The sequence below is a fragment of the Pan troglodytes genome, chromosome X (genome assembly GCF_028858775.2).
Source record: "Pan troglodytes isolate AG18354 chromosome X, NHGRI_mPanTro3-v2.0_pri, whole genome shotgun sequence".
Lineage (NCBI taxonomy): Eukaryota > Metazoa > Chordata > Mammalia > Primates > Hominidae > Pan > Pan troglodytes.
Window position 1 is genome coordinate 151,970,411 of NC_072421.2, and position 12,671 is coordinate 151,983,081.

A 12,671-nucleotide genomic window follows, 5' to 3' on the forward strand; every position below is an offset into this window, starting at 1 on the left:
AAAAACTATAAGACAGTCTCTGCCTCCGGGCGACCAACTACTTTTTAAAAATTCAACTGGAGTCTATATAAAAGAGGAAATGAAGGCGGCCTGGTGCAGTGTGGCTCACGCCTGTAATCCCTACACTTTGGGAAGCTGAGGCGGGAGGACTGCTTGTGTCCAGGAGTTTGAGACCAGCCCGGGCAACATAGTCAGACGCCATCTCTACAAACAATTTTAAAAAATGAGTCGGGCGTGGAGGTGTGCACCTGTAGTCCCAGCTACTTAGGAGGCTGAGGTGGGAAGATGGATTGAGCATGGGAAGTCGAGGCTGCAGTGAGCTGTGATTGCACCGCTGCACTCTGACCTGGGTGACAGAGTGAGACCTTGTCTCCAAAAAAAAACAACAACAAAAAGAAGAAATGAAAATCTAGAAAAATACGTGAAATCTTTTCCTGTCAAATGTTTCCCCCTAAGCTTTAATGATCCTATTTCATTAAAGGAAATATGGGAGAATATTGATGACTGGCAGCACGTAGTGGTTAAGAGCACCGGACTGGGAGCTGGAAGAGTCTGTGATTCTTGAACTCCTGGGCTCAAGCGATCCTCCCACCTCGATCTCCCAAAGTACTGGGACTACAGGCATGAGCCAACATGCATGGCCGAGTCTGTGATTCTTTACTGGAATGGAGTGACGTGTGTTTTCTTCTTAAATGACATTGTGAATTTCCAAGGTCCTTGAAATCTCTTTGCATCTCTTTCCAATTTGCCATCGCTATGCCTGAAGTTCAGTTGGAATGCTTATATTTCAGCTTATCACATTACCTATATTCTGATCAAATATGTTATGGCATCGAAGCTAATTTTGAGACATGGTCCCTAGGCCATGGGGCCTAATGACCAGAGATGGAAGTCTATGTGCTGCTTCTGTCCCAAGGGAGATGAGTATCTGTTAGGGGCTCACTCGGGACTGTGTGGTGCTACCTGAGTGCGACACAGATGCTGGAGACTTGAGAAGATATCACTGTAGACTCCAACCCTGTTATAGCTGATGAGGAAAAAACTGAGAGTATTTATTATTGCCCCCACAAAATGCACATATTTTATTATATTGATAAGATGTGAACAATATGTGATTCCTCAATATTCTGCAGGTTGCCTTTTCATTTTGTTGATTGTTACTGAATTCTTCTACCCCCAAAAAGGATTACATGAGAAGATTGTGAACAATTGTTTGCCAACAAATTAGATAACCTAGATGAAGTGGACAAATTCCTAGAAATGTACAAACCATGAAAACTGACTCAGGAAGAAATAGATTTCATTTCCTTCAGATCTATACCCAGAAGTGGGAGAGCTGGATCATATGGTAGTTCTATTTTTAATTTTTTGAGGGACATTCACAGGCCTGGAGGCTGAAGAGGGAAGAATGGTTTTTTGGACCCAGCCCAGAGCCCTGCTGGCCTGAGCACCCTCAGGACACTGCTATCTGCGCCCCAGCTGCTCCAGCTCCAGCCGTGGCTACAAGGGCCCCAGATACGCCTCCGGCTGCTGCTCTGGAGGGTGCAAGCTGTAAGCCTTGGTGGCTTCCATGTGGTGTTAAGCCTGCGGGTATGCAGAGGGCAAAAGTTGAGGCTTGGGAACCTCTGCCTAGATTCAGAGGATGTATGGAAACGCCTGAATGTCCAGGCAGAAGTCTGCTGCAGGGGCAGAGCCCTCCTGGGGAACCTCTACTAGGGTAGTGCAGAAGGGAAATCTGGGGTTGGAGTCCCCACTGGGGCACTGCCTAGTGGAGCTGTGAGAAGGGGGCCACCATCCTCAAGACCCCCGAATCATAGATCCACTGACAACTTGCATTATACTCCTGGAAAAGCTGCAGACATTCAATACCAGCCCAGGAAAGCAGCCGAGGGGGCTGTACCCTGCAGAGCCACAGGAGCAGAGCTGCCCAAGGCCTCAGGAGCCCACCCCTTGCCTCAGTGTGGCCTGGATGTAAGACATGGAGCCAAAGGAGATTATTTTGGAGCTTTAAGAATTAATGACGATTTTCTGCTCTGCCCGCCCACAGATGTAGTTTCCTCCGCACGTGGGCTCCTTCCCTCCTCCCCGCCTGCAGGGTCCATGGCCACCATGGCGTTTTAGGGGCAGCAGTGCCTGTGGCAGCCTTGGCCTTTGCAGCGGTGGCAGCAGCACCAGGCTCTGCAGTGGCATCCACCGGCGGCTTAAGCCGTAGCACTTCTCACAGCATTCAGCAGCAGCATTGCTGTAACCGACAAAGACACCTTCGAATTAAGCACATTCGTTGATTCCAGCAAAGCACTGCACCATGACCGAGATGAGCTTCCTGAGCAGCGAGGTGTTGGTGGGGGCTTGATGTCCCCCCTTGACCAGTCAGGTTTGGGGACTGAAGAAAGCCTAGGTCTCTTAGATGACTACCTGGAGGTGGCCAAGCACTTCAAACCTCATGGGTTCTCCAGCGACAAGGCTAAGGCAGACTCCTCCGAATGGCTGGCTGTGGATGGGTTGGTCAGTGCCTCCAACGATGGCAAGGAGGATGCTTTCTTTGGGACAGATTGGATGTTGGAGAAAACTGATCTGAAGGAGTTCGACTTTGATGCCCTGTTGGGTATAGATGACCTGGAAACCCTGCCAGATGAGCTTCTGGCCACGTTGGATGACTCGTGTGATCTCTTTGCCCCCCTAGTCCAGGAGACTATTAAGGAGCCCCCCCAGTCCAGGAGACTACTAAGGAGCCCCCCCCCCAGATGGTGAACCCGATTTGCCATCTCCCAGAAAGTTTAGCCCGACCAGGTTGCCCCCTTCACCTTCTTGCAACCTCTTCCCCTTTCCTCAGGGGTCCAGTCCTCCACTCCAGATTATTCCTTTAGTCTAGAGCTGGGCAGTGAAGTGGATATCTTTGAAGGAGCTAGGAAGCCAGACTCCACTGCTTACATTTCCAAGATCCCTCAGTGCACAAAGGAGGAAGACGCCCCCTCAGATCATGATAGTGGCATCTGTATGAGCCCAGAGTCCTGTCTGGGCTCTCCCTCTACCTCCAGGGGCTCTCCGAGTAGGAGCCCGCCATCTCCAGGTGTCCTCTGTGGCTCTGCCTGCCCCAAACCTTATGACCCTCCTGGAGAGAAGATGGTAGCAGCACAAGTAAAGGGTGAGAAACTGGATAAGAAGCTGAAAAAAAATGGAGCAAAACCAAACAGCAGGAACTAGGTATCGCCAGAAGAAGAGGGTGGAGCAGGAGGTCCTCACTGGTGAGTGCAAAGCGGTGGAAAAGAAGAACGAGGCTCTGCAAGAGAGGGCGGATTCCCTGGCCGAGGAGATCCAGTACATGAAAGATTCGATAGAAGAGGTCTGCAAGGCAAGGGGGAAGAAAAGGGTCCTCCAGTTGAGGGTAGTCAGGAGCGTCAATGTGCTTGTACATAGGAGTCTCGCGCTGTAGCTGTGTGTTCGAATAAATTATTTTGTAGTGAAAAAAAAAAAAAAAAAGAATTAATGACTGTCCTGTTGGGTTTTGGACTTGCATGGGGCCTGTAGCCCCTTTGTTTTGGCCGATGTCCCCCTTTTGGAAAGGGAGTATTTACCCAATGCCTGTACCTCAATTTTATCTTGGAAGTAGCTAACTTGTTTTAGATTTTACAGGCTCATAGGCAGAAGGGACTTGCCTTGTCTCAGATGAGACTTTGGACTGTGGATTTTTGAGTTAATGCTGAAATGGGTTAAGACTTGGGGGACTGTTGAGAGGAGATTATTGTATTTTGCAATGTGAGAAGTACATGAGATTTGGGAGGGGGCAGGGGTGGAATGATATGATTTGGATTTGTGTCCCCACCCAAATCTCATGTTGAATTGTAATCCCTAGTGTTGGAGGAGGGGACTGGTGGGAGGCGACTGGATCATGGGGGTCGATTTCCCCCTTGCTATTCTCATGATGTTGAGCTCTCACAAGATCTGGTTGTTTAAAAGTGTATAGCACCTCCCCCTTCACTTTCTCTTTCTCCTTCTCTGGCCATATAAGATGTGACTCCTTCCTCTTTGCCTTCCGCTATGATTGTAACTTTCCTGAGGCCTCCCCAGCCATGCTTCCTGTAGAGCCTGCAGAACTGTGAGTCAATTAAACCTCTTTTCTTTATAAATTACTCAGTCTTAGGTAGTCCTTTATAGCAATGCGAGAACGGACTAGTACCGTCAATATTGATGAGAATGTTGAGCTATGTGTATGTACGCTGACACATTATGGTGGAAGCGAAAATTGGCTCAAACCACTTGGGAAAACATGGCATTATCTAGTAAATTTCGAGATATGTATTGGCTGTGATACAGCAATTCCAAAAAAAAACTTGGACATGTGCTTCAAGAGACCTGTACAAGCATGTTCATAGCCAAGGGCTGGAAACTATCCAAATGCCTGCCCATCATCAGCAGAATGGTTAAATTAGAGGACTATAAAACTCTGCCGTAATGTAATAGGTAGTTTCCAAGAAATCCAATCACATACAATGTGAAAATGTGTTACTGTGGGGTTAATGAAATGAATGAGGCAAGCCCGCTGGACCATCCAAATCTGTCCTGCTCCCGGCTGGAGTTTGATGCCATCTAGTGGCAGGTGTTGCTCTGGCTGAAATATTGATGGAGGAGATTTCCGGTCCAGTGGCTGGCTGAGACTTCCAGGACAGTGGCAGTATCTCCAGGAATCTCTCAATCAGTTAGGACTTCCTTTCTTGACTTGATCTGAGGATAATAGGCCGGGAAAATAATGGGGACCCGGAGACCCTCCCTCTGTCTTCCTGCTTCCTAAGACAGGGTCACATGCACTTTACTCTCCCTTCCCTGACCTGTTGAAGGTAAGAACTTTAGCCTGCCTCTGTCTGAGAATGGGGAGACTGAGCAGAGGACGACAGGAAGGATGGCAATCACTAACTGGGTTATGTCTGATTTTCAGCTATTCCAGGTGTAATTGTGTTAACAAGTTGTGTTCTCTGGTTTTTAAAATTCATCATTTAATGAAATATATGTAATGAAATACAGCAGTGAAAATAATAAACTGGAGGTACACGCAAGAGCTTGGGTGAATTTTTCTTTTCTGTAAGTAAAAACATTTTTAACTGATGTATGATAACTCTGCATATTTATGGGATACATGTGATATTCTGATACATGCACACGCACACACGATGTAATGATCAAGTCGGGGTATTTAGGATCTCCACCACCTCAAGCATTTATCATTTCTTTTTTTGGGGAACATTTCCTATCTTTTAGCTATTTTGAAATATACAATAAATAATTACCTATAGTCCCTCTACGGTGCTATCAAACACTAGAACTTAATCCTTCTATGCAACTATATGTTTGTCCCCATTAACCTCCCCACCCTCCCCACCTTTCCCAGCGTCTGGTAACCATCATTCTGCTCTACCTCCAAAAGATCAACGTTTTTAGTTTCCACATGAGTGCCAATATGCTTTTCCCAGGTGCAGAGGCTGCTGATTCCTGGATTTGGAAGGTGGGGGAGAGTGGTTTGGATTTCAGTACCTCCCCCTTCCTCAGGGCTAGGCCCTGTCTGGTCACCTCCTGTTGCTACAGGTGTGCCTGGCACAGACATTCAGCTCCCGGGGCCGTGCCGCCCTCACCCCTGCATGCCTCTAGAGGTACCTGTCCCGTGGATTTGACCCCCTTCCAGACACACAAATAGATCACCACTGAGCAGACACAGGGTCACCTCCCAGCTCCCTACCAGGCAAGAGCGACCAGGGCAGGGACTGATACTGCCGAACCCAGGAGCCAGGCCCGACTCAGCCTCAGGTCCAGCAGGTCCCGCCTGTCCACCTGGGCCAGGCCTAGAGCCCGGGAGCCCCTGGCTGGTGGGAGGCCACCCGCAACCCACCCCACACGCAGCTCCAGCTCCCCCACCAGGCGGGGCGACTAGGACAGGGACAGAACCCGTTGAACCCAGGAGTGAGATCCGGCCCCGGGTCCCGCTGGGCCCTCCCGTCCACCTTGGCTGGACCTGGCGCCTGGGAGACCTTGGCTGGCGCGAGGCCACGCCCACCAGACATGCAGTTCCAGCTACCCCACCAGCTGGGCGACCAGGACAGGGACGGAGGCTGCTGAACCCAGTTAGAGGCCTGCCCCCCGGGGTCTGTCCTGGGCGCTCCCCCAAGGACGGACAGGGCAGGCAGGGTCCGGGACGATGGCCGCACAGTCCCGGCCCCGTGTTCCCAGGCCCGTCTTGCTCCTCGATGTGAGGGAGACCCGGGGGATGGGACAGGCTGGGCCCCGCAGTGCCTGAGTCCCTGCAGGGCTCCCGGGACAGGGGTCCGGCAGACAGCCGGCTGCTCAGGGGTGAGGGGTCCAAGCTGGCATTGCGGCCACCTTCCGGCCCGGACTCTCTTGGGGAGGGGCGGGGTTGGTGAGAACCGGTCACGTGCTCCGGGGCTCACTCGGGGTCTCCCAGGGCCGGAAGTAGGGCCCCTGTGCGCAGGCGCCCTGAGGATCCCGGGCTGCCCATCTCACGCCAGGGGGCGGAACTTCCTGCAGCCTCTCTGCCTCCGCATCCTCGTGGGCCCTGACCTTCTCTCTGAGAGCCGCGCAGAGGCTCCGGAGCCATGCAGGCCGCAGGCCAGGGCACAGGGGGTTCGACGGGCGATGCTGATGGCCCAGGAGGCCCTGGCATTCCTGATGGCCCAGGGGGCAATGCTGGCGGCCCAGGAGAGGCGGGTGCCACGGGCGGCAGAGGTCCCCGGGGCGCAGGGGCAGCAAGGGCCTCGGGGCCGAGAGGAGGCGCCCCGCGGGGTCCGCATGGCGGTGCCGCTTGTGCGCAGGATGGAAGGTGCCCCTGCGGGGCCAGGAGGCCGGACAGCCGCCTGCTTGAGTTGTATCCTGTTCTGTTCTGTTCTGTTCTGACAGTTCTGGTGGCGAGGTGGGGGCCGGGAGATGGGGAGGGCAGGGCCAGGTGGGGGAGGAGGCGGGGGAGATGCGAGTAAGTGGTTGGGTGGGGGTGGGGGTGGGGGTTGGGAGGTGGGGATATGGGAGGCCAGCTGCGAGGAGGGGAGGAGGTAAGGGCTGGGAGGTAGAGGGGGTGGGGGTGGGGGAGAGGGGCTGGGTGATTGGGTGAGGGGCACTGGGTCATGCGGGGAGGGGAGCAGGGGCCAGGAGATAGGGGGACCCAGGTGTAGGAGGGGATCAGGAGGTGGGGGGAAGGGGGCAAGATGGGAGTGGGTGGCGGGAGGTGGTTGGGATGGAGGGTCGAGTGATGAGGAGGGGGCCGGGTGATGCCACAGGGGGCAGGGTGGGGAGGGGTCTTGGAAGGGCACGGAGGAGTCAGCTTGGGGTGCAGCAAAGGAAAGTGGGGAACCAAGACAGCTGGGTGGGGTGTGCTACTGGGCCAGTGCCTGGGGAGACAGCCTGGGGTGGATGAGCTGGGCAATCGGGGGTGGGGGAGTGGGGGAGGGGGAAGCTGGCCTGGGGTAAGCAGCAGGCCGGAGCCACAGGCCAAGTCGTAGGAGAGGATGCCTTAACTGGGCCCCCACCAGCTACCTCACCATGCCTTTCGCGACACCCATGGAAGCAGAGCTGGCCCGCAGGAGCCTGGCCCGGGATGCCCCACCGCTTCCCGTGCCAGGGGTGCTTCTGAAGGAGTTCACTGTGTGCGGCAACATACTGACTGTGTCAGTTCAGGACCAGGACAGGGATGGGGCCTGGGTGGGTGGCGGTCACAGCGTGGCAGGGTGGGGGCTGGGATCCGCCTACACCCCACGGTCAGGCTGCTAGAAACCTGGGAACACGCCAGCACAGGGTCTCAGAACAGAGACCTGGTACACCAGGCCCGCCGCCACCCGAGGGAGCCCAGGGAGATGGGTGCAGAGGTGTCGCCTTTAATGTAATGTTCTTTGCCCCTCACATTTAGCCGACTCATGGCTGCAGACCACCGCCAACTCCAGCTCTCCATCAGCTCCTGTCTCCAGCAGCTTTCCCTGTTGATGTGGATCACGCAGTGCTTTCTGCCCGTGTTTTTGGCTCAGCCTCCCTCAGGGCAGAGGCGCTAAGCCCAGCCTGGCGCCCCTTCCTAGGTCATGCCTCCTCCCCTAGGGAATGGTCCCAGCACGAGTGGCCAGTTCATTGTGGGGGCCTGATTGTTTGTCGCTGGAGGAGGACGGCTTACATGTTTGTTTCTGTAGAAAATAAAACTGAGCTACGATTCCGTGTCCGAGTCTCTTTTCGGCGAGCGAAGGCACCTTCGGACTTGCATGCCCTTGTCCTCGGGTTGCAGGGGAGGCTCTGGGATTCACAGATTGAAGTAGCACAAGGTAACGGGAGGCAATTTGGGAAATGGGGGAAAATGAAAAGCCACTGGGTCCCGCCATTCAGCATTAACTACTGTGGACATTTTAGAATATTTTCCTCAATATACTTGCATTTATACGTTAAATATATGACAGTAGCATATATAATGTTTTCCCAGGTCAGCATTAAATTTTTTCCCAAGTTGTTTTCGTTGAACATATGAGCTTTTTTACTTGGGAAAAATTATTTGAAAACATACTTGAATAGATGCATAGAACCAGCATTATCATATCACTGTTAAGCATGTGATATGGGTTGGGCATGGTGGCCCACACCTGTATTTCCAGCGCTGTGGGAGGCTTGAGGCAGGAGGATGGCTTGAGACCTGCAGTTGGAGGCCACCCTGGGCAATGTAGCGCGATTCTGTCTGTAGAAAAATCATTAAAAGGCCGGGTGCGGTGGCTCATGCGTGTAATCCCAGCACTTTGGGAGGCCGAGGCGGGCGGATCACCTGAGGTCAGGAGTTGGAGACCAGCCTGGCCAACATAGTGAAACTCCATCTCTACTAAAAATACACACACAAAAAAACAACAACAAGAAAACATTAGCCAGGCGTGGTGGTGTGCGCCTGTGATCCCAGCTACTTGGGAGGCTGAGGCAGGAGAATCACGTGAACCTGGAAGGTGGAGGTTGCAGTGAGCCGAGATGGTGCCACTGCACCCCAGCCTGGGCAACAGAACAAGACTCTGTCTCAAAAAAAAAGAAAAGAAAAAAAGAAAAGAAAAAATTAGCAGGGTGTGGTGGTGTGTGCCTGTAATCCCAGCTACTTGGGAGGTTGAGGTAGGAGAATCACTTGAACCCAGGAGGTGGAGGGTGCAGGGAGCCGAGATCATGCCACTGCACTCCAGCCAGGTTGACAGAAAAAGACTCTGTCAAAAAAAAATTTTTTTTTAAATTAGGTGGGTGTGGTGGCAGGCACCTGTAGTCCCAGTTACTCAGGAGGCTGAGGTGTGAGGTGGAAGGATGTGTTGAGTCCAGGAGCTGGATGCTGCAGTGAGCTATGAATGCACCCCTGAGCTCCAGCCTGAGTGACAGAGTGAGACCCTGCCTCTAAAATAATGATAATAGTAATTCAAATAATCTAAAATCTTTGTGAACATGTAATATAACCAAAACACAGGTTCATTCCCTCATCGCTTGGAGATCCAATTAACAAGAGTGTGGTCTGCTATAAAGAAACGGACTTTCTGCCATGCTTGGTTTAGGGGAAGACGTACAGGCTCCTGCCTTTAAGGGTGCTGCTTCCCACTGGGGGCAGAAAGCAGGGCCTTTTAAAGGAGGACTTGGCGTGAATGGTAGGCAGGGGAGGGAGCAGGCAGCTGTGGGGTCTGCATGACATGCTGAGGTGTCTTGTCTGCCGGGAGGTCACGCTGGCACCATCTTGGGCAGAGCTAGGTTGGAAAGGGGCTGTTTGTCAAAGCAAAACAGACATATGCTTGAGCTGTGTTCTGGGATGCTCTTAAGTTGCTCGGAGACAACTTGATCCCTTTGAGTTTTGTTTTAGCATTTGCTCGGTGGGAACATAGCAGATTTTAATGTAAGATTAATAATATTAGTTGACAATCTCCAATGCTTGGCAAGGCTGTAGTTGGAAACGAGGACTCATACGCTGTCAGTAGGAGTGGTAGTAACATCTATCTGGACATTTATTTGGCATTTTCTATTAAGGGAAAGATGTGCATACCCTTCCAGCTGTAGGGAAAAGAAAGAGAGATCAGACTGTTACTGTTGTCTATGTAGAAAAGGAAGACATAAGAAACTCCATTTTGACCTGTACCCTGAACGATTGTTTTGCCCCGAGATGCTGTTAATCTGTAACTTTGCCCCAACCTTGAGCTCACAGAAACATGTGTTGTATGGAATCAAGGTTTCAGGGATCTAGGGCTGTGCAGTATGTGCCTTGTTAACAAAATGTTTACAGGCAGTATGCTTCGTAAAAGTCATCACCATTCTCCATTCTCGATAAACCAGGGGCACAACGCACCGCGCAAAGCCGCAGGGACCTCTGCCCTGGAAAGCCGGGTATTGTCCAAGGTTTCTCCCCATGTGATAGCCTGAGATATGGCCTCGTGGGGCGGGAAAGACCTGACCGTCCCCCAGCCCGACACCCGTGAAGGGTCTGTGCTGAGGAGGAAGGCCTCTTGCAGTTGAGATAAGAGGAAGGCCTCTGTCTCCTGCCTGCCCCTGGGAACTAAATGTCTCGGTATAAAACTCGATTGTACATTTGTTCTCTTCTGAGATAGGAGAAAACCCGCCCTGTGGCGGGAGGCGAGACATGTTGGTGGCAGCAGTGCTGCTCTGTTACTCTTTACTCCACTGAGATGTTTGGGTGGAGAAAAGCATAAATCTGGCCTATGTGCACATCCAGGCATAGTACCTTCCCTTGAACTTATTTGTGACACAGATTCCTTTGCTCACATGTTTTCTTGTTGACCTTCTCCACACTATCACCCTGTTCTCCTGCCACATTCCCCTTACTGAGATAGTAAAAATAGTAATCAATAAATACTGAGGGAACTCAGAGACCGGTGCCAGTGCGGGTCCTCCGGATGCTGAGCACCAGTCTCCTGGGCCCACTGTTCTTTCTCTATACTTTGTCTCTGTGTCTTATTTCTTTTCTCAGTCTCTCGTCCCACCTGATGAGAAATACCCACAGGTGTGGATGGGGCTGGCCCCCTTCATTTGGCGCCCAACGTGGGGCCTTTCTCTAGGGTGAAGGTACGCTAAGACCGTGAGCATTGAGGACAGTCGATGAGAGATTCCCGAGTACGTCCACGGTGAGCCTTGCGGTAAGCTTGTGCACACAGAGGAACCCAGGGTAACAATGGGACAAACTGAAAGTAAATATGCCTCTTATCTCAGCTTTATTAAAATTCTTTTAAGAAGAAGGGGAGTTAGAGCTTCTACAGAAAATCTAATTATGCTATTTCAAACAATAGAACAATTCTGCCCATAGTTTCCAGAACAGGGAACTTTAGATCTAAAAGACTGTGAAAAAATTGGCAAAGAATTAAAACAAGCAAGTAGGGAAGGCAAAATCATCCCACTTACAGTATGCAATGATTGGGCCATTATTAAAGCAGCTTTAGAACCGTTTCAAACAGAAGAAGATAGCGTTTTGGTTTCTGATGCCCCTGAAAGCTGTGTAATAGATTGTGAAGAAGAGGCGGGGACAGAGTTCAAGAAAGGAACGGAAAGTTCACATTGTGAAAATGTAGCAGAGTCTGTAATGGCTCGGTCAACACAAAATGTTGACTACAATCAATTACAGGAGGTAGTATATCCTGAATCACCAAAACTGGGGGAAGGAGGTCCAGAACCATCGGGGCCATCAGGGCTAAAACCACGATGGCCACCTCCTCCTCAGTCGAGTGAGTGCTGGGGGAGGAAGCCTGAAACCAGGCTGGCTGCAACTCGGCTCGCGGTGCCCATTATTGCCCAACCGGCAGTTCACTGCGGTGAAGGAGCAATTCAGACTCGCCCTGTAGCATCCTGTCTGGGTCAAACAGTGGCCGCTCCCTAAGGAAAAGTTAGGGGCGCTACATAAAATAGTTAAAAAAACTATTTAAAAAAGGACATGTTTCACCCACTGTCTCTCCTTAGAATTCTCCAGTGTTTGTAATTCAGAAAAAATCCGGCAGATGGCGCATGCTAACCGACTTAAGAGCCGCTAATGCCGTAATTCAACCCATGGGGGCTCTCCAACGCAGGCTGCCCTCTCCGGCCGTGATCCCCAAATGTTGGCCTTTAATTATAATTGATCTGAAGGATTGCTTTTTTTTTTTTTTTTTTACCATTCCTCTGGCAAAACAGGATTTTGAAAAATTTGCTTTTGCTATACCAGCCATAAATAATAAAGAACCAGCCACCAGGTTTCAGTGGAAAGTGTTGCCTCAGGGAATGCTTAATAGTCCAACTATTTGTCAGACTTTTGTAGCTCAAGCTCTTCAACCAGTTAGAGACATGTTTTCAGACTGTTATATCATTCATTATGTTGATGATATTTTGTGTGCTGCAGAAATGAGAGACAAATTAATTGACTGTTACACATTTCTGCAGACAGAGGTTGCCAACGCAGGACTGACAATAGCATCTGATAAAATTCAAACAACAGCTCCTTTTCATTATTTAGAAACGCAGGTAGAGGAAAGGAAGGTTAATCCTCAAAAGATAGAAATGAGAAAAGACACATTAAAATATGAAATGACTTTCAAAAATTGCTGGGAGATATTAATTGGATTCGGCCAACCCTAGGCATCCCTACTTATGCCATGTCAAATTTGTTCTCTATCTTAAGAGGGGATCCAGAATCAAATAGTAAAAGAACATTAACT

At 50.9% G+C, this 12,671-nt stretch overlaps 1 protein-coding gene and 1 pseudogene across 1 annotated transcript; both read left to right on the forward strand.

Annotated features, from left to right (window-relative positions):
- The first annotated feature begins 2,210 nt into the window (after positions 1–2,210).
- Positions 2,211–5,043, forward strand: LOC112206865 (cyclic AMP-dependent transcription factor ATF-4-like; annotated as a pseudogene).
- A 1,469-nt stretch (positions 5,044–6,512) lies between these two features.
- Positions 6,513–8,194, forward strand: LOC100615588 (cancer/testis antigen 1). Its single transcript, XM_003317785.6, has 3 exons — positions 6,513–6,868; positions 7,527–7,661; positions 7,901–8,194. The coding sequence occupies exons 1-3, from the start codon at positions 6,600–6,602 to the stop codon at positions 8,037–8,039; spliced, it is 543 nt and encodes a 180-aa protein (XP_003317833.3). The 5' UTR covers positions 6,513–6,599; the 3' UTR covers positions 8,040–8,194.
- Positions 8,195–12,671: the final 4,477 nt, after the last annotated feature.

Excerpts from the sequence above, each read along its gene's own strand:
- LOC100615588 (XM_003317785.6), top strand. The coding sequence starts at position 6,600 with ATGCAGGCCGCAGGCCAGGGCACAGGGGGTTCGACGGGCGATGCTGAT. Across the intron at positions 6,869-7,526 it reads GACAGCCGCCTGCTTGAGTT|CTACCTCACCATGCCTTTCG; the intron begins GTATCCTGTTCT and ends GGCCCCCACCAG. Across the intron at positions 7,662-7,900 it reads TGCGGCAACATACTGACTGT|CCGACTCATGGCTGCAGACC; the intron begins GTCAGTTCAGGA and ends CCTCACATTTAG.